Consider the following 20946-nt stretch of genomic DNA (forward strand, 5'->3'; position numbering starts at 1 on the left):
GATATATTGTTATAACCTGTAATGAAAGAGTATGAAAATGAATATATGTATGTATATGTATGACTGAAATGTGCTGTACACCAGAAATGGACACAACATTGTAAACTGACTATATTTCAATTAAAAAAAAAAACCTAACTACTAGTTCATAGGAAATACAGGGAATAGTTAGAATATGATAAAATACACCATGAATATATGTATGTTCATGTATAACTGGAAAATTGTGCTCTACACTGTAATTTGACACAACATTGTAAAATGACTATTACTCAATAAAAAAAGTTAAAAAAAAAACTGTAAGGATAAAATCAACCATATCCAAAATGCAGAAAATTATATGGGTCAAATGATCTGTCAAATGACAAGGAGAAGAAAGTGGAAGGGTAAACCACTTTAGAATAAAAGAGACTTCTGGGCCATAATGACATGATGCATTGTCTGGATCCCAATTCAAAGAAATTAACCAGAATACTATGAGGATATTAGCTGATTAGCTGATATTAAAGAATTACTAAAAATTTCAAGGTGTAGTAATGGCTTATATGCCTATGTTAAAAAGCAGTCCTTATCTCTTTGAGACACATACTGAAGTACTTACCAGTTAAATAATATGATGTCTGGCTTTGCCTTACAATAAGCCAGGGGGAGATGTGGGGCAAGTATGCAGGATAATGAAAAAAGATGGGCCATTTGTTAAATGTTAAAGCTGGGTGATGGGTACACAGGGGTTCATTGCATTACAATATTCTACTTTTGAATGTTTGAAAATTTCTGTAATAGATTAAGCAAAAAACAAACAAAGCTCTTATGCTCACACTAGGGTTCAAGAGCTCATCTGGTATTTTTTACTAAGCTTCCCCCTACCCACCCCTCCTTAGCTTGAATCTCAGCTGCACAGAGAGGTAGAAGTGGCCCTTTGCAGATAAGTGACATATGTACCCTCAAGGGTGGAGGGACTTAAATCCCTTCTGTTATAGTTTGCAGCCTCTAGAGCTTGGCCCCAGGATTGCTGAGGTGCCCATTCCACCCAGTCACTTTCTCTCCAACTTGGGCACAGTCTTGTCCAATGTTGCCTTGTCATCTGTTGCGTCCTCCATCAGATGCTTCACCTGTGTCCCCAAAGTGCAGCTCCACCTCATCCAGTGTGGTGTCAAAGTCCTTCATCATGTCCTAAAACAGGACTGCCTGGGGACAGAGCACTATGGGGTCCTAAGACCCTGGCCCAGTGGAACACAGGCTGAATGATTCCCTCCCCCTTTCCAGCCTCCCAGCTTGGGCTGGGGCTGTGGGGGTGGGAGTGGGGACAGTTCCCCAGAACACCTCAGTGCTGGTGGATTAGGATCTGAGACACAGTGACAGGACAGGACAGAACAAGAACAGGTCGACCTACAGGAAGCTTAGGCCTTGCTGGCTGAGTTCTGGATGTGTAGGCTGGCAAATGTAAAATGCACAGCTTTCTGCCATTGTGGACCAGCTGATAGGTATCAAGTTCCCTATTCATTTCTTCATTCACCCAACCAATATTGAAATCTATGTTGAGAGCTGGAACTACAGCAATGAACACAGACAGGTCTCCTGCACTCATGGGATCTACCTTGTAATGCGGGAAAGGTGGGTGATGACAAATAATACAGTCGTAATATATTTCAAATACTGGGGAAAATTAAACAAGGTGTGGTGATAGAACATGAAGGGAGCTGGGTGATTAGGGAAGGCCTAAGAAAGCAACATTGACCTGAGACCTGAATGACAAGAACCGAGGAGCAAGCCAAGTGAAAATCTGGGGACAAAGAATTAGTAAATGCAAAAGCCTTAAAAGACCAGTATTTGCAAGAATGGAAAAAAAGATTTAAGCTTAGTGAGCATTAGAATGGTATGGGATGAGACAAATGGAAAACATATCCAAGCTTGCAATAAAAGCTTCTAATTTTCCATAGCCCCCTGGGGAAAGGGCACAATTTGCAGGAGTCATAAATGGAAGTTTAAACAAATAGCATCTTGCTCCTCCGAAATGCCTATAAGTTTCTAATGGCAAAATACCATTTTTTTAAAATCATAAAAATACTGATAAACGTTTGTTACATGATAGTGACAGAGCAGGGATAACAAGGTCCTATCTGTCCACTGCTGTTACCAGAATGTGGATTTTCTAACTTTGATTGGCATATGATAGGGCCTTGCCATTTTTACTGAACACTCAAGTTAACAGTAATCAGTGATGTTGCAATTGCTATTAATAGCATTTGAAATAGCAGTGAGATACATGAACAGACTGGGAATGACAGGGTTGGAATATCAATGTTTTCATTAAATATCCTTCATATATTCAAATTCTGAGCCATTTTTTGTTGGTAAATTGTTAAAGTGAGACATCGTTGAAAACTGTCATTGGACTCTTATGTTGCTTGCCATGTCTCATTCTATTGGTCCATTGATAATCGCTTTCCAGTGTTAAGTATTTCTAAAACAATCAGTAAATTAACAGAAATTATGCCAGGCAGTGCTAGATTTCTGGAATTTTAAAAGCCTTGAATTAAGAATCAGACCTGACACGACATTGTAAACTGACTATAACTCAATTAAAAAAAAAAAAAGAGAGAATCAGAACTGAGTTCAAGTCCCGCAGTCTCAGTGCTGTCACTCACTTGCAGCTGTGTGGTCTTGGGCATATCCAAAAACCTGAGACCAGCTCCTTATTTGTAAAAGGGGGCCTAGCAGCTGTTCTTGTGCAAATCACAATACCTTTGTAAAAATCTGATAAAAACTGTAAGATACTTAACCTTTTAGAAGTGGCTAGAGATTATGTTGAGAGCCCTTAAGTCTTTGCTTGTTTTGCATATTTTTCTTTTGTTTTGTCAAACCCCCATACCCCAATCTCTTTCAGAGCCCTAGCAACTAAAAGAGGAGCTACTTTTTTTAATGAAGTACTGGGGATTGAACCCAAGATCATGTGCATGCTAACTAAGCATGTGCTCTACCACTGAGCTATACCCACCTCCTCAGAGTAGCCACTTTAGATTGGGTGTTTAGGGAAGGCCTAATATCCAGTTTTTAGCTGTCAAAATCCATCACTGAGCCTGCTGTATAATATAGAACAGGGAATTATATTCAGTATCTTATAATAACCTATAATGGAAAAGAATCTGAAAAAGAATAGATTTATATATAACTGCATCATTTTGCTGTACACCTGAAACATTAAAAATCAACTCTACTTCAGCTTTTTTTTTTTAATAGAAAAAAAAATCCATCACTGAGTAGGACTGATCTGCACAGAGCTCTTTGTTGGGGGTTCCTCTAGCCCCATCTCTCTCCCAATATTTAGACAAGGGACCCTTTGCCTCTTCCCTTCCCTTCACAGGGAAACCCTCCCAAACCCAGAAAGCACCAATCAACACAGACTGCTACATTTTACTTTATTTCGCACATAATGAAATCAACCAATGGACTAAGCAGTTCCAGAACTGTTAAAAGAGTTCATTAATCAAAAAGTAAATGAGGTGAAAACGCAAATTTTTCATTTCCTCCCAAACATATACTGAAAGTATCACAAAAACTCCTAACAACACATGCAACACAACACAGGCTGGTTTCAACAAAGAGCCCAGGAAAGAAGGGTAAATCCTGAAGATCCACACAGGTCAGACTAGGAGCAGTGATCCAGGAGGCTGGAATCCACCCAGCCAGTCACTCACCCTTCTTCCATACATATCTGCTCTGTGAAGTTCTCTCCCCTTTGTCAGGTTCAGATCTAAGCAGCTTTCATCTCACATTCCAGGCTCATCATTTCCCCCCATTCCAAGGTGGATAATCCATCCACAGAAATCCAGGCAGATCCAAATACACTTGCTCAGCTGTGTTTCGAGAAGCATCACCACAAGCCAGGTTCCGCTCAAATTCTGTACAGGAAGTTCCCATTGCTGTCAAAGAACTCTCGCCCCCTTTGTACTACTTTGTTGCTAAAGTTCTGGTCATCTGGCTCCCCTGCCTTCAACTCTTCCAGCTTCTTGTCACTCGGCCATCCATCACAGTCAGTTGCCCTGGTGCCCTCACAATCATTGGTGGAGTACTTCTGCAGCTCTCTCAGATGACCTAGGGCTTCAGTAACAGGCATGAAGCTCTCCTCCTCCAGGCCCTGGATTCCTTTATTCCTTCCCTTCTGTCTCCTTGGTGTATTTGTACTGTGAGTGTTCGATTTGATCACTCTCAATGCTGTGATGTGAACATGGCCTTTGGATGAGACTTCATCCCCCGGCATCAGCAAAGAGCCTGATACAGAATGGCCTGCAGAAAGTGGTTTCAAGGTAACCCCAGAGCCTGGGAGCTGCCGGAGCGAGGGGGCAAGCCTAACTTTCTTAAGGACTTTTTGATCCTGCTTCAGTTTTTGTTCCAATGTGGGTACAAACTTGCTTTTTAAAACCCTTCTAATCACATCGGTGCTGACCTCAAAGCCTTCAGCCAATCTTGGAACTGACCAGGACTCTGCAAATTCCTTATGTAAATACCTAAGAAAAAAAGAAACAGGTTTTCAATCTGTGAAGTCTCCTATCAAGATAGTTAACTGATAATACTAGCAATAAATACATGGAAAGAGGGCTTGGAAAAACTGCAAACATAGTCTCTATTTTGTGCTACTAAATGGCTGTGTTCCATTTCTGTGCACTGACAATACTCAGCCACTCAAGTAACTTTATTTCATATCAGCTGACCACCTTCCACTGCATACCAGGCCCCAGTTAAAACCTGGGGATGCATGAAGACTGTCCTTCTCTTCAAAGAACATACAATCTGGTGGTGGAGACAGGTAAGAACACTATGACAAGTGTCACAGCAGAGGATGCTGTGAGAGCACTCAGAGACCCAGGGACAGGCTATCACAACACTTGCAGTGTGGCCCAGGAATTGCTTCAGGAAGTCTGTGCTAGAGCTGGTCTGAAAGGCTGAGCCTTAATAAGCTGGCAGAGGGGAGTGGGGAGGAAGAAGAGCAAAGGTAATAATGGCAGAGTGAGAAGCATGTGAAATACAAAATGTACATCACCTTTGTTGGGAACAGCTCAACTTGTGTGACAGTGTGAGAAGGAGCAAGATTGTATCATGCTTAGTGATTCTGGAGTTTATCCCAAAGCAACAGTGAAGAAAGGATTTTAAGTGGCAGAATGCCATGAGCAAATTTTCCTATTGAGGCTCAGTTCAGTGGTGTTGAAATGGAGGCAGTCATCAATTAGGTAGGGATCTGACCTAGAGAACCCAGAGGATTGGTTCTAGACTAGTGAAGAGCTACCACTTCCCCTGAGATGTGAATAAAGTGTAAGGTAATGGGAATGGAAGGTAAGGAGGAAGACCAAGAAACTTTAAATGGTTCTTACCTAACGGTCTGTTTTTTTTTCTTTGTCATAAAATGATATTTATATTGATCACAAAAGGGGAGGTGATAAGTAGGAAGATGTAAGCGTTGAAAAAGCTGGTATCCAAGACAGGAGAGGAAGCTGACAGGACAAAGGTGCTACAGCCTCATAAAATCTTGATCAGCTCTCAGAATCCCCTTTACTCTAAGTCTCAATTCCAGAGTCATTCTAATGGGAATGGAAAAATGGTACATGACCTATGGAGGGCTACTTAGCAATATTTATCAAATGGCAAATCCATTTGCTCTTAGATTCAGCAACCCTACTTCTGGAAATGTACAAAGACTTCTGACAGATATGTGAAATGCTGTGTATACAAAGTTATGCACTAGAGCACTACTTGTTACAGCACGTGGGTGGAAACAACCCAAGTGTCCACCATAAAAGACTGGTAAAATAAACTACAGTTTACTGTGCATCTACAAAAAAGAATGAGGAGCTCTCTCGGGAAGTGTAAAAATATGTTAAGTAAACAAAGTGCAGAACAGCATAGTATTACACTGTTTGTGATCAAGGAAGTGAAAATAAAATTCTATATTCATACTTGCTTGTTTGTATTTGCATAAGGAAACCTAGAAAATGACACAGAAAACTTTATTTAAAATAGTCTCCAGAGGAGACTGGGTGGGATTAATACTTCTTAATACATGTCATGTTATACTGTTCTAATTTTGAGCCATATGTAATATATTACCTATTCAAAACAAAAAACTTCACATTTAAAAAAGGATCTCTTTTCTAATATATGGATCCTCCCTTCAGAGAAATGAAACCATGGAAGCTCCATCCCTGGAACTTAGTCAAGAACGTCATGATCTACTTTAAAGGAGTTAAATGTTGTGACGCCTGCAATTTACTATTTAAAAATTTCAGCAAAAATGAACCATGTCAGAAAGTTAAAAACTATTAAACCTAGATGAGGGTCTTAGTGAAGTTCGTTTTATTTCACTTTTCTGTTAGAAATCTTAAATACTAAAAAGTAAAAGATATAAAAACAGCGTTTTAGGCCCCAATATCATTCACTTCTCATCACAGCAGATCCGAACTACCAAGAGTCTTACCGGATCTGCTCCATGGCTTCCCACGTCAGGGTCCTGGGCGGGGCACCTGGCACCTCCATTTGCCTTCGAATTTTCTGGAACCGGATGGCTTTTTTCTGTCGTTTCAGGGCTCTAGGGGAGAGAACCAATGGCAGCAGCCATGCGTGGAAGCTAGATGGGTAGTTTAAGAGCCTTGGGCTAAACACAGGGCGCCCAACCCGCATCTCTTTGCAAGGGCAACCTGGCCATATAAGCCAGCCCAGATTTGCTCAGTACACCGCCCCGTAAGTCTAACACCTAGAACAACAGCAGTCCACAAGCTGCTGCCGAATTCTCTAAGCGGGCGATGAAATACGTCACTGGTGAAGGGACCCGTGGTCCCAAGGGAGCTAACACTCTGCGCCCCTGACAACGGGTGAGAAATAAGGGCCGCTGCGGACGCCACGGCAGAACGCCTATGGGCCAAGAGGGCGAGGCCTGGGGCGCCGGGGTACGAGGCCTTGTTTCAGGCTGAGGGCCCGGGAAGGAGCTGGTACCTCTCCACCTCCTGCAGCTCCCGCTCCTCCGGCTCCCAGTCAGAATCGGGGTCCGGCTCGCGGCCGATAGAGCCTGGGCTCGCCACCCCTCGGGTCGCGAACCCACAGCGAGCGACCGCTGCACGTACACGCCCGCCCAGCAAGAGGTTCAGAGCAACAGCCATGTCGACAAAAACAGCCCTCAATAACCCAAAACGCTTCAGCACCGGAAGCCAGGAGCGGAACCGGAAGTAACGGGGGCAGGCAGGAAGCTGGGTTGATTGCGCCTCCTTCCCGCTTCCGGCTGAGGGCGTGACTTCAGAGCTTGAACCGTTCCAAGGCCCACCCTTCCTGACTGTAATTATGGAGGAGACTTCCCTGCCATTCGCGGGCGGGAATGAGGTAGAGGACACGCCTGCAAAACGGCATGAACTTTAATAAAAAGATGGGTTCAGTTGCCAAAAGCCGCCCCTCTGCCCCAACGGCTGCCCAGGCCGGCCTGTCTCCGCCACGGCGGCGGGAAGGGCGTCTTCTTGGCGGTCCACTGATGGCGACAGTCCCGTGCCGTGGGGACTCGGCTCCTCTGGGAAAGGGGCTTCTTGTCTCCCAGATAACCTCCCGTCCCGGGCCTCACCCAGGGGTCAGACCCATCATCTAGTGGTAAATCCAGGCTGAGGTTTGAAGGTTAGAGATGAGCACATCGCCCTGGCTTCTCTTCATCTTATAGTCTTTACTGATCCGGAAATAATCTTATGGAATTGAGGAATTATGGGCGTCTTTGTGTTTTGCCTTATGCAAATAGGGTTCCTGGCCAGGGCTTTTCAAACTGAAGTTTGGTGGCGGTCTGAGTTAGCAAAGATTGAAGACCCTTTGCCCCTTTGGAAACCTGAAGGGGGCTCTCCAGGAGAGCCTGAGTGCTGGGCTTCCTTCCTGCATTTACCTGTGGTGCCTGCTGTCCAGGAGTGCAGGGTTGTGCTACAGCAGGGGTGCAGAGGCAGGGCAGAGGGTGAGATCCTGGGCCTTGGCTGCTCTGTTTCCAGAGTCTAGCATGGAGGGCAAGGTGCATTCAATCCATAAGCCACTTACCACTCTTTCCCGTTGCAGAAGATGGCCCTGGCTTGGGGTTAAAGAGGATGACACTCGTCCTGCCAGGGCTTGGTTTATGGCTTCTAGTCTTCTGCTGGCTTGGCCTTCTGCAGTGGAAACATGGGTCCCCCTGAGTTGATATTCACAGAAGAGATTTGCTCACCTCTTTCCCAACTGTTGCCCAGTTCCCAACACAGAGGAATGGCATCCCATGCTTCCCTACAGCATCAGTACCACGCTGTATTGTAATTGGTGTGTTTACTTGTCCACATCCCTGTTACTGTTTATTGAGTGCTGTGGACTGTATTTCTGCTATTTCTATAACCAGGGTCTAGTACATAGGAGGTAAATAAATGGGTCCAGTACCTTCCTCATTCCCACACTGCTGGAAGTGCCATATAATATTTTGGAAGCATCCCAGCTGTAATGTTTGCTAGTGGGAATTTGCACGAGTCAGAGTGACCAAAGCTGGTTTTGCATACTTACGGCTCGTAAGGCTGACTCTGGCACTGGGAAAATAGTGCCTTCCAGATGTCTTCATTGACAATGAACAGAGGCCGATGGCTGCTGGAGCTTTTATCCAGTTGAAGTTCTTGGGCTGCAGATGGCACCAGGAATGATGTGGAACTGCAGCATTCATGCTTGACGGTGGCCCTAAGATCCTGGGGATCAACTCGTGGGGCTGAACTGGATGCAGGAAGTGAGGAACCTGCTCTTTGGCAGCCCTTCTCAGGAGGACCAATGGGACCAAACTCACAGATTGCAGTTCTTGACTGCCCAGCCTGTCCTGGTGAAATCTAGGCTAGAGGAGAAGAGCAGCCCCTTACCACATTTCTTGTGAGTCTGGATGGAATGGTGGAAGAAAATAGATAACTGAAAGAAATCTCTTCTAGGCTGTGGCCACTGTTTAACCAGCTACTCCTTTAGGGTTCAACAAAAACAGAGGACCCAACAGGTTTTCTACTAGCCGAGGGAACAGTGAATTCGGCAGCTGTTTTGTTGGCCCAAAACTGTTTACTTTTCTCCCATTAGAGCCATGGCACTGGCAGTGATAGGGACGAATTACACAGAGGCCACTGAGGGTGGTGGCCTTGTTAGTTGTCAGTCATGAGTTTGGGTTACTGCAAGACAGGAATATAGAGAACAAGTCTCTTGTAAGTGAGGAGGTTGGGAGCTGCACTTTGCTGGATGTCATTACTAAAAACAAGGGAGCTTGGGAACAGATGCAAAAGGAACCAACAGACCCTTTCCCAAGGTCCAGCATACCCTGCTTTCCCAGGCTCCACTGCCAGATACCATCACATTAGCCTCCTTGGCTGTGGCCACCACCATGTGCCAGTATAGCCCTTGTTCCCTTGTTCTGTGAGAGGCTGTGTAGGGACTCTCACCCGATACTTGTGAAGTTTTTTCTGGCCCTGGTGGCTGGGGTGCAGAATGCGGGTGAGCTGCTCTACAATACCCAGACTTCGGATGAGATTTTCCCTTTGTAGCAGGGCCTTCATCCGCTCCAGCTCCTCCTCTTCCACAATTTCTTGAGGCTGCATGGTGTCCAGGTGTACTGGTGGCAGCTGCAAGGTACATGAGAGATGAATGCAGGATCTCCAATGAGTCCCCTATCATCCACAAGGATGGCTGCAAGACTCCTGCCCGCTCTATCTTTGTCCCTTCCCTGACCTTAGTGGGAGGGTCCCTTTGCTATCCACTCTCTCACCTCCTGTTCCAAAAAGTCAGATTCAGTGTACTGATTAGGAACTCATCTCTCTTGTACAGGAGGAGAAGAGACTCCTCTTCTCTAGTAGTCCCAACCTGTTTTCCTGCAGAAAAGCAAGAGCCACAAAACCCCTGACACCTCTTTCTCCCGGTTCCGGTTCCTGTAAGCCAAGTGGGTGGAAAGGCTCCTGAGCCGGGCCCTGGACTGGCTCTTCTCCCCTGCCGATTCACCCTGGTTCTGGTCCTTGTTTTCCTTTCGTCTCTTATTGCCTGAGGTCTCCTGCTGTTCCTGCTTAAGGCGGATCTCTTCCAGTTGCTGCCTGACAAGACATAGCAGCTTCAGATACTGGAGAAATTGTGTTCGGGAGAAGAGGGGTGAGGGAAAATAGGGATGGGGAGAAAGCAGGAAATTATGATCTGCTCTGAGGACTGATGGGAAAGGAAGGAGGGGGAAGATGGGAAAGCCTACTAAACTGAGTCATTAAGAGTCTGATAGAATTTATAACTCCATTCCTCTTTCCTCAAGTATCTGGCTTCCTCTCCACCCTGCAGAGGAGCAGTTCAGCTTCAGGATTTGCCCCCACACAAGTGGACAGAGGAGAGTGCAGGGCAAAGTACCTGGCACACTCCTCTCTGGCCTTGGAAGCAGCCGTCTCCTGGAAGAGGGAGCCATTGTGCTTGAAGAAGGGTGTATACTTCTCTGTGTTGGGCCCAGGGTAGATCCGCCGGTACCCCCCAAGGTGGGCATCCTCATAGCGTTCCTGGTCCAGCAGTGCTGCATGGGATGACTCACTTTGTTCTCGCCTATGGAAACCAAGCTCAGGGTGAGTCAGGGAAGGACTGTGAGAATGTTCAACAGGGAAAGGAAGGCTGGCTAAGGCATTGAGAACCTCCTGCTAGCTAATGGCCTTTCTGGCCCCTGCCTGTGTGATGAAAGCTACCAGGCCCATCTATGGCCAGTCCCACCTGTGTGTATCCATGAAAACAGGCTTGACTTCCAGAAATCTGGTTTTCATCATAAATATAAAGGCATCCATTCATAAACTAGCACTCCAAGTTATCATAATATTTTAGGTTTCTGATTACAGAGTAGTATATGTTAATTAAAGAAAATTTAGAAGAGCAGAAAGAAGCTAGAAACCTCTAATCTTACTATGAAATTAGCATATTGGCTATGAGCATGGACTCTGGGGCAGGACTTACTGAGTTTGAATCCTGCCTTGCCACTCACTTGTTCTTTATTCCTTCCTTTCCTTCCTTGTTTTAGAAGAAAATGGGATCATACAACATTTTAAAATGGCCTAGTATTCTAGTGAGTCTATGATTGTACTTTTATTAAGTCCAGTAGTTTTTAACCTTTTTTCCCCATTGAAAGGCATGATTCCTAACAGTCACATGCACCGTCAGTCTCATGGGAATACCTAGGGTATCTTACAGTTACACTTCACCTTTGTTCACACAAACATCTGAATGCCTGCTGTGTGCCAGGCCCTCAGGATATCACGGCAAATCAAATACACACTGGTCCTGCATATTGCAATGCAAGTGGTGAAGAGTGATGCTATTATAGAAATAATCCTAAATCGATTCCAGTTCATTTTTATTATCATTAATGAATTATAATTTGGTGTCAGCAACAAATTACCATGTTTTAAACCCATCTTAAAATTAAACAACAGTGGGTAAACAATACTGATTTAAACATTACCCTATTATTGAATAACTAAATGTTTTCTGTGTTTTTTCGTTATAAACTTTCTTAGGAAATGGTTTATAGAGGAGCTTTGTTTAAAAAAAAAATGGCCAATAAAACCACATAAAGTTCCTTATGTGCTAATACGAAATAGCTCTAAAATACATTGGGTACAGAGTGTGAGAAAGTTATGTTACTGTCTGGGTAGATAAAGGGAGAAAAACAGTTTATATAAATACACATATATATGTGCATAAATGTTTGTGAAAGTATATACATGACCCCAGAAACATTGATTGGCTCCAGGGAAGAAAACTGAGTAGTTGGAGGAGGGTAGGAGAGAGACTATTCACTGTGTCTTTTGAATTTTGAAGATATTATCTATGATACATGATGTATTATCTATGCAAGAAAATTGTTTTTAATAGCTAGTCAGCCCTAGGCTGCCGTCTCCATCTAGAGAAGGACTTATACTCTCAGGAAACTAATAGCAAGGAAGGTAAGTTACATGACTAAACACATGTCAAACACCTGGAGCCCTTGGCTTCTCGTGGCTGTTGGTGGCACTGGAAAAGCCTCTCCTTGACTCGCCGCTTGTCCTCCTCTATCACCTTTCTTTTGTCACAGCCTCGGAGGTTGATAAGAGTCATGGCATCACAGAGAAGTGCATCCTTCACTTCCCGATCAAGGCGTGAGTCAGTGGTGAAGCTTGGAGAGTGGTTTACCTGCCAGGAGGAGTCATTATTCATCCCTCTCCTAGTCCACCTGAGCAGGTCATGATTCTTGCAGGCCCAGCTGGAGGGTCTAGGAGACATCCCCCTCCAGTGGCCTCAACCAAGGAGTCTCAATGTTCTGACTTCCAAGGCTGAAGGACTCTGCCACAGAGAACCCTCCAACACACAGGCTGGTGAGGACAAATCAGACAGCCTGACTATAGCTATAGTGTCCTTAAAGGTAAGGCTTACATGAGGAACACTTGGGATCCAAAACCTGGATTGTTATGTGGAGACCAGAGACCACTAAGACTGGACTCAGCAGGTCAAAAGTGCAGAGGTATTACACTTTCTAGTTCCTGTCCACCCTTGTGCCTCTGTGTCCCCCATTCTCTGTTCCACCACCTGCGTACACTTCTATCCCAGGTGTCCTGTTCAGGGGTGGACCTTGGTTTTGTAAAGCCCAGGAGATAATCCTCACCTCCAGCAGCCAGGGCTTCAGCTTGTGGTCCAGCAAGATGTCAAAACCAAGGATCTCAAAACAGGCACATGTACCTCCACTCAGATATTGGGGAAAACAGGTTCGGTAGTTGTGGCGAAGAACAGAATGTGCTGAGATGATGGTTTTGATGATGATGTCCTCGATGTCCCCCCATAGCTCTTGGGGGTCGTAGCCATGCTCTCGCAGCCAGGTGTTGAGTGTTGACAGCTTCCTGTGAGGCCCAGTGCTCAGAGGAAGACCAGTGGGGACTAATGCTAACCCTAATTCCATGTGTCGGTTTCTTGTGCTTTAAAGGGCTGCCATGAGCTTGGAGCAGGGCTTAGTTACAGGGTGGGGTTTGGGGCTGCCCTTGGTGGTCAGGCACAGTACAGGGGTCTATAAAGGCTGAGCCAGCTCAACCTCACATGAGCCATCTCAGTTTCATGGGCTGCTGAGACTGTGGGGCTAAAGGACAGAGAAAGAGGAGAAAACAGAGTAGGGCATACCTCTTACTGCCCACAGCATCATCCCGGACAAAATTCTCATTGTGTTTGTTGATAGCATAGTTGGTCAGGTGCATGCAGACGTCATCCTGGGAAGACAGTGGCCATGTGGTCTCAGACTGCTTCCACTCAACTCTCCTCTCCAGCCCTTTGTTGCCTTTTGATTGCCCTCCCCTCCCCAGGATGGCTCATCTCCTGTCCCTCTTCACCAAGGACTGTCCTGTAAGCTGGGGAGAAGAGTGTGCCATTCCTGCAGGCATGGCCTTTCTGCAGTCACCACCCCCTGAATGCTCTCCTCCCAGCTAGGTGCTGAGGTGCTCACAGGCTTCACTGCCTGTTCATGCATGATAAGTTAGCTGCGAGACAAGCCTCTACCTGGTTTTTCCATAGAACCTCAGCACTACTGGCAGTGGAAGAGAAGAGAGTGCTGCCCCGCCTCCCAGCACTGCCACCTGGCCCCTCACCAGGTTGTTGTGGCTGCGCTCCATGTAGGGCATGGTGGCAAAGCGGGCCAGGCCCTCCTCATACATGAAGATCCGAAGAGGGTCACAGGATGTGATCAGGACGTAGATTCGCATATCAAACTTGAAGCCGTCAATGAGGAAGGGCTGAGAGCATGCAAATCCACCGGGGAAAAATAATAATACAGTGGTCCCTCAGTATCTGCAGGGGATTGGCTCCAGGACACCTCAGGGATACCAAAATCCATGAATCTCATATAAAGTGGCATAGTACAGTCAGCCCTCCATAGCCACAGTTTCCACATCTGTGGCTATGGAGGGCTGACTGTACTTTTTAAGTACTTAATATGTTCCACCAACTGTTGTAAGTGCTTCAAATACATAATAACTCATTTAATTTTCACAATAACCATATAAAGTAGTTACTGTTTTTATACCCACTAATAAATGAAGAAACTGAGGCGTGGAAAAGTTAAGAAATTTGCTCAAGATCACAACATATCTAGAAAGTAAAAAAACTCAGATTCAGAGCAGGTTGGCTCCACACTGCCTCCAAGATTGACATGGGATAGCAGGAAGGGTGGAGGCCTAAAACTAGCCTCCCTGGCTTTGGGAAAGATGGGGCACCCCAGTGCTGGCAGAGGGACCTGGTGGTACTGAGGCACCCTTCACCTTGGAGATGTACTGCTGGCAGATCATATGCTCTCCTGGCTTGATCTCCCGTGGATTTCGGGTGATGAAGATGCCACGTCCCTGGCAGCCACTGTCTGGCTTGCAGATATAAGTGCGGATTTTTCGCTGACGACCATAGGACTGGAAGTCCCCGTAGCTATGTGCAGAGAGGGGCTGGTCAGAGGGTTTCTGTGCATGATGGCTGGTCAGAGGGTTTCTGTGCATGATGGCTGTCCCTGTGGACTTCTTCCTGTTATCCAGTCTATGCTCTTGCTGGAGTACTCAGTCTCACACCTACTTTTCTTTTCCTTTTTTTCCCCCTGGGTTTTTTTTTTAAGTTGAAGTATAGTCGATGTACAATATTATATAAGTTATTGTTGATGTACAATATTATATAAGGTATACAATATAGTATATTCACAATTTGTAAAGGTTACGCTCCATTTATAGTTCTTATAAAATACTGGCTATATTCCCTGCGTTGTACAATATATTCTTGTAGCTTATTTTATACATAGTAGTTTGAGACCTACTTTTCTTTAACCAGCCCAAACTCTCCTACTTCCATCCATCTAAGACATTCTAGGTCCCAAGGCCAGAGTCTGGTGAGAACTGAGTTGGTGAACCCTTTCCTCCCCAAGTATCTCAACCTGGGGAGTATCACTCACTCTGCGGGGAGGCACCAGGTGCGGGGGAAGATGTTGTACTCTGTAGGATAGAGTTTCTGCATGCGGTTGAGGTTCCGAGCCAGCAGATCTTTGCGGCAGATTTCTGTCATGCCAGGGAAGTGGTTGATTTTCTGAAACAGAGCCAGTTGGTTATACTACCCACCAGAGTAAAGGGCAGTTCCTGGGGCCTGGGCATCCCAGGTACCAGTGGAGAAGGACTGGGAAGGTCAAGGCAGAAGTCACAGTGGAGGTAAACACTGCACCTAGTACCCCAACGGAGAAAGGGAAGGTTCCCTAAGGTAGGTGAGAATCTGTCCATTGGCCTCTCCCCCAAACACACATACACAGAAAGGTTAGGAAATGAGGGGCAGTGAGAAGGGCTAGCCAGGACTTTGGGCCTTTCAGCCACCTTGTAACATCCCTCAGACTACCAGGGCCCAGTCCTGTAGGAATAACTGGTGTGTGTTGGCACAAAGCAAATGCGAAAACATTTCCCCAAGGAGAAAGGAAACTAAGAACCAGCTCCAGGGAATGGGCGGCCCTGGCACTCCCAGAAGGCAAGGCGTTGCCATGGTGGAACCCCCACTGCTCGGCCTGCAGTGCATGGTGCTGGGAGGCTCAGTGCTCTTGCACTGGCTTTCCCCCGCACTAGCTATGTGAACACGTATTCCTGAACCTATGTCCTTAACATAAAGAGTATCTTTAAAATTTTTTAAAATTTATTTTTCATAAGGCTATTTTTTTGAGAATTTATTGACATGAGAATGAAAAAGCACTTAACAGTGTCTGCTGTGTAATGAACCCTCAATAATGCTGTTACTGTTACCCTCATCTTACAACTGCTCCCTGCCTGCCCTTTCTTTGGGGCTTCTTGAGTATGTCTAGCCGTCTCCCTCTCTCTCTCTCTCTCTCTCTCTCTCTCTCTCTCTGTCTATCTCTCAGGATCTTCTCCCATGATTTGTGGGCACATTACAGTCTCAGCTCCCTGCTTAGCTTCATCTCAAAATAAGCTTGCAGACATTTTAAAATTATTTTACTGCGAACCACCACAAAGACCAGAGGGTAACAAAAATACCGATAAGAAGTAATAGTCTGCTTGTGGACCCTGGTCCATCTTTCCTGACTTTCTCACTGCTGTGCAGGACCCCACACTGACTCTTAATGGATGCGGAAGCTAGGCTGAGCTGCTTAGAAGGCTGGATCATTTAGCTGGCTCTACTGTTAGCTCTGAGCTGCCTCCCAATCTTCCCCCTAGGATAGGCTCACCCGCCCTGGAGGGTGCCAGCTGAGCACAGATGCTTCCAGGTAAGCGGCAAATATTGAGATAGAATGTGCCCAGCAGACACTTCCTTCAGATAACAAAAGTACCAGAGGCCCAAGAAGAAAATATTTCCTTTGGTTTAGAAGCCCCTGGCTATGATCTCTCCTACTCTATACAAGGGTACAGCCACCCAGAGTGGCAGCCTCAGGTGCCTGGGCAGAAAGATACAAGTCGTCATTCTGGAGTGGTAGTCCCTTTAGGATCTGGGGTGGGGAGGTTGTACCTGAAACCTCTTCATGTCCATGACTCGTTCCAGTGAAACAGAGCAGTCTGTCCAGTACACTGTCCACTCTTCGTCCTCCCCCACCTCTTTCAGGCCACACATTTGGGCTGCTCGACGCACTGTGGAGAGAGGGAGGTCAGTGGAGCCAGCCTGGGCACTGGTAACAAGCTCTGGGACTGTAGCTGGGTCGGGTCAGGAACAGACCTGACCAGAGAGTGGGTTGGAGAGGGGGATAGTTCTTACCTCAGCTCCACACTCTAGTTACCATGTGACAGTTCCAAGCTCATGAGGCTGTCAGGGCCCTTCCAAAATCTGTGACAGAAAACTAGAGCCTAGCTCCCTGTCCTTGTCAGTCTTCTATCTCAATTAGGATAGTTTCTGACCCATAGAGCTGACCCTTAGTAGGGGTCACACTGGCGCCTCACACTCTGGGGGTCCCCTTGTATGATGCCTGGGTTGGGGGGATAAGGGGAGTTAGAAATGACTGACCTAACTGGTGATTTTTTTTTAATTGCTGAAACGCCCTCAAAATCTGAGTTGAAAAAACAGTTTTAACCTGGTTTCATCTTATGTCTGGTAAAATCTAGGAACAGTGGAGCAATGATGACCCTCAGTCATTCTCTTGTTGTTGTTAGCCAACTGTGGAGATTCCTGCCCTGCCACTGAGACAAACTCGAACTATGATGTTTCAACTGCCTGTAGCTGAGCCAGGAGGCTCAGTACAGGTTATAGACCAGCCTCAGCCTAACGAGATCTGGGGGCTGGGAGCAGCTTGGAGGACCATCTCCAGGGTGAAAGCCACAGCCCTAAGTGCCCTCTTATGCCCAGTGGCGTGAGTGACGAGCTGGGTGCTTACCACTCTCATACTTGCAGTTGGTCAGGTTGATGGCCAAGGGTCTGGAATGGAGGAAGAGCAGAAATCAGGAAGAGTGGAAGAGAAGGATAGACCCTGGGCTGCCAGGCACCCCAATAAAGAGACACCCAACAAATGCACAGTGCAATTCATTTTCTCTAGAAGCCATTCAAAGGAAAGGCCAGGATGATATCAACTTGCTGAAATTCTAAACTAGACAAGCCCAAATTGTTCTGAATTTTCTTTGTTTTTGTAGTATCAAAAGGTTAATGATCTCCTGTATGCCCTGTCCTCTTTCCTAGGCTAAAGGGAAGACCTTGGATCCCAGCTGTTGAAGGGCAGGGGATGACTCTGGAGCTAAGCAAGTGAGGGGGTCCAGGGAACCATTACCTGTGTTTCCGCCTTTTCTTTCTCCTCCCAACTTCTACGTCATCTGGGTCAGCTGGGGTTATGACTTTCTTTGGTATTTTCTTGGCTACAACGGATAAGGCAACTCCATTCATAAATGCATTGCAGTCAGCTTTTGAGAGTGCCTGCTGAGAAGGGTTAGAAGGGGTGGTACCTTCCCCTTTAACACATTCCTCCTCAGATCCCTCCTCTTCAACATAGTCTTCCTCTGATTCACTGGTCTTACAGGTACTTGGCTCCATCCTTTTAGATTCTGAAGGGAGAGGGGTGGGAGTGAAATATATATATATATATAGATGTCAGACCTCCCGTATGTGTGTATGTATGTATGTATGTATGTATGTATGTATGTATGTATGTATGTATGTATGTATATGGATGTCAGGCCTCCCGCCAGGCCCGGGAAGGCCTGCAGAAATCCAGCTAAGGACCTTCATTGTGTTATAAGGAATGTTGCTGCTCCTTCAGAACAGAACAGTCCCACTACAGAATGCGATGTTTCCAAGTAGGTAATGGGGTCTGTGGTTTGCCCGTGAGATGTTGGATTCGCTGACAAGCCCCCATCATCCAAGATCACTCCAAATAACATTCTAGGAAGCATTCAGGGGCTGATCTGAGCTGGCAGCGACCATGACCATAGCTTTTTTATTCTTCCATGTGATGGTGGATGGCTGGGGCGCTGGGGCGGGGAGGGGGTGCTTTGCTTTTAAAACAGAGCTGAAGACCAAAGATCGCCTAGGCCAGCCTTTTCCCTGTCCCACGACTCAGTTTCTCTATATGCACTGGGGCCAGGCACCCAATGGCCAAGACCCCTTGGGCTCTGAGAGCAAAGGGGGAGCCCCCGACAGACACCGCCCACCCGAGGTTCCGAGGAGGAGGAGCTGCTGGGTCTGCCCCTATCGGCCTGGTGCTGGACTCAGCTGGTCGTTCATGTCCGCCCTTCAGCTGGCTCTTGCTTCTTCTTGGGCGTTGCTGGTCCTCCGGAGCCGCCTCCTTGTTCCACAGGACTGGTTGTCCCGGCCAATCGCGAGGGGGAGCCCGCTCCCCACTGCGCCTGGGGTTCGTGCCTAGCTCGGAGATCCCGGCGGCGGCGGCGCCTCCTTCACCAAGCCGGCAGCCGCCGCCGCCGCCGTCGCCATGGACACGAGGGAGGCTCCCATTAGAGCAGCGTTCTGGGGGCGGGGCCTCCCCGAAAGCCACACCCACCTGGGCGCCCGCCGAGGCCATCTTGGGCGGGGGCTGGCGGTGGAATCAAGCCCGCGGCCCGCGAGGCCGAATTCCTGCTGTAGCTGACCGGATGCATAATGGGACTTGCAGTCTTTCCGCTTTCACGCCGGTTCGCTCAAGCCCTACCCAGATCCTTTCCTTGAACCCACAGGCCAAGCACCGGATTTGGCCAAGTCGTGCTCGGGACAAATACCTGCTTGCCTTTCTTCATTTTTTTAAAATTACCATGTCTTGAGCACAGTCTCAGCACTTAACGAGGGACGGTCGTGATTAGCACCCATGCCCTCAAGGTGCTCATCAGACTTCACTGTGGTCTCTTCCTGACGTCCAGCCACTTTGACTTCTGATCACCACCTCTACCAAACTCAGCCCAATTTGTCATTTTAAGTTCATCCCACGTGCCTAAATCTAGACGACACTTAAAATTTTTCCCACCTTTAAAAAGACATGGTCATTTTTCATTCATAGACTTTTTGAACTTGTTTGTGACCCGAGGATGGGGGACGGGCACCTGTAAAGACATCATCTCTGTTACCCTCTCCTAGAGATGCTTCTAAGTCCCTTACCTTCCAGGACACACGTTTTTCTTACTCTTTCAACAAGCAGTGTTCCAGGCACTGTTCTAGTACCTGAACCGTCATTTCTTGCCTGAATTTTCACCATTCATCAACCTCTTAACTGGATTCCCTGATTCTGTTCTTCCCTGCTGCATCCATTCATTCACTGCAGCTTAAGTATCCTTTCTAAAATGTAAACTTGCTGCTCCCCAATTTAAAACTTTTTTTTTTAACGGAGGGAGGTAATTAGGTTTATTTATTTAGTATAGGTACTGGGAATTGAACCCAGGACCTCATGCATGCTAGGCATGCACTCTACCACTGAGCTATATCCTCCTCCCTAAAACTCTCAAAGTTTCCCATTAGATCAAGTCCAAAACCCCTTAGTATCAGAGACCCTCCATTAAAAAGCAAGCAAAGAGGTGGAGAGGCCCTGGGCTGGATTATCTCTTCTCACCTTCCTACTGTGCTCAAAGCTCAGGGCTCTGAGTACAAAGGGCCTCCTAAGTGTTCCATATTCAAACTTAGAAAAAGCTTCCATCTAAATCCCCTTCTTGATGATTCGCAAAGTATGTGTGGCTGAGAAGTACCACCATAAAGAAAACCTACTCGACTTTTTAAAATTTTTTATGGAAAAACTTATTTTTTTGCTGGAGAATGCTTTCCTCTAAACATCAGCCCTAGGGAAAAACTGGAAAATCCTCGTATTTGGGCTCATCACCTTGGACACAAAGTCCAGTTTTGCTATAATGGTCATCTGCACTACCTTCAGAGAGAGAGCAAGCAAAATAAAGTGATGTTATTGGAGCCTGCAAGGTAAGGCCTTGCAGAAAGAGGCATGAAGCTAAAATCACTGCCAAAAACATGAAGGTGACCAAAAATTCTTTATAGGAGTTTAAATTTTAAACTTTTTCTTATGAAATGGGTTGTGATGCATATTCTGCCTTATCTCAGTGAGACTTTATTAACTGGCAGTCGGTCGTACGTGCACAGCCCCAGCAGCTTCTGGTGTCTGACTGCCCTGTGCTGCAGTCCTGACTGCACTACTTTTGAGCTACTTGGACAGGTTACTAAACCTCTGTCATCTGTTAAACCTGTTCTCTTCACCTGTTAAAAGGGGGTATTAAGAGGACCTGCAACTTTCAAGTTGTGAGGACACCTTGTTTTCACATGAAATGAGAACATTCAGCTCAGCGTTGGGGATGTAGGAAAATTCAAGGTGGCTAGGTGGGCGAAGAATGTGCTACAACAGGGGCAAATGGATGGGGGAGCCAAATCGGGTGGAGGGATAGGATGAAGAAATAAAACTCAGTGGGGGGCAAAGGAAGACCGAGCAGAGAGGCAAGAACAGAGGAAGTGATTAAACTATCACTTTGCTAAGACTTGATACAAAAGGGAAAGTCTGCA

General features: G+C 46.4%; 2 protein-coding genes across 2 annotated transcripts; both read right to left on the reverse strand.

Annotated features, from left to right (window-relative positions):
• Positions 1-3402: 3402 nt before the first annotated feature.
• Positions 3403-7213, reverse strand: NGRN (neugrin, neurite outgrowth associated). The gene is made up of 3 exons (XM_006192585.3): positions 6985-7213; positions 6470-6580; positions 3403-4508 (listed from the first exon to the last, which is right to left on the reverse strand). The coding sequence occupies exons 1-3, from the start codon at positions 7146-7148 to the stop codon at positions 3896-3898; spliced, it is 888 nt and encodes a 295-aa protein (XP_006192647.1). The 5' UTR covers positions 7149-7213; the 3' UTR covers positions 3403-3895.
• Positions 7214-7274: 61 nt separating this feature from the next.
• LOC102510419 (tubulin polyglutamylase TTLL13-like) lies at positions 7275-20927 on the reverse strand. Its single transcript, XM_032469459.1, has 16 exons — positions 18962-20927; positions 17738-18008; positions 17351-17391; positions 16495-16613; positions 14951-15081; positions 14283-14439; positions 13614-13757; positions 13153-13238; positions 12647-12878; positions 11984-12177; positions 10378-10563; positions 9899-10079; positions 9438-9617; positions 8536-8851; positions 8050-8156; positions 7275-7938 (listed from the first exon to the last, which is right to left on the reverse strand). Exons 1-16 carry the CDS (start codon positions 19056-19058, stop codon positions 7900-7902), a joined length of 2481 nt encoding a protein of 826 aa, XP_032325350.1. The 5' UTR covers positions 19059-20927; the 3' UTR covers positions 7275-7899.
• Between the last annotated feature and the right edge of the window lie 19 nt (positions 20928-20946).

Source organism: Camelus ferus, chromosome 27 (assembly GCF_009834535.1).
Source record: "Camelus ferus isolate YT-003-E chromosome 27, BCGSAC_Cfer_1.0, whole genome shotgun sequence".
Lineage (NCBI taxonomy): Eukaryota > Metazoa > Chordata > Mammalia > Artiodactyla > Camelidae > Camelus > Camelus ferus.

What these genes read in the sequence shown, in the direction of transcription:
- NGRN (XM_006192585.3), bottom strand. Translation starts at nt 7,148, where the DNA reads ATGGCTGTTGCTCTGAACCTCTTGCTGGGCGGGCGTGTACGTGCAGCG. An exon ending in GAGCTGCAGGAGGTGGAGAG is followed by an intron (nt 6,581 to 6,984) that starts GTACCAGCTCCT and finishes TCTCTCCCCTAG; the next exon opens with AGCCCTGAAACGACAGAAAA. An exon ending in GAAGCCATGGAGCAGATCCG is followed by an intron (nt 4,509 to 6,469) that starts GTAAGACTCTTG and finishes TTTTTTTCTTAG; the next exon opens with GTATTTACATAAGGAATTTG.
- LOC102510419 (XM_032469459.1), bottom strand. Translation starts at nt 19,058, where the DNA reads ATGCATCCGGTCAGCTACAGCAGGAATTCGGCCTCGCGGGCCGCGGGC. An exon ending in AGCGCAGCCACAACAACCTG is followed by an intron (nt 13,239 to 13,613) that starts GTGAGGGGCCAG and finishes CTGTCTTCCCAG; the next exon opens with GATGACGTCTGCATGCACCT. An exon ending in GATGCTGTGGGCAGTAAGAG is followed by an intron (nt 12,879 to 13,152) that starts GTATGCCCTACT and finishes TGGGCCTCACAG; the next exon opens with GAAGCTGTCAACACTCAACA.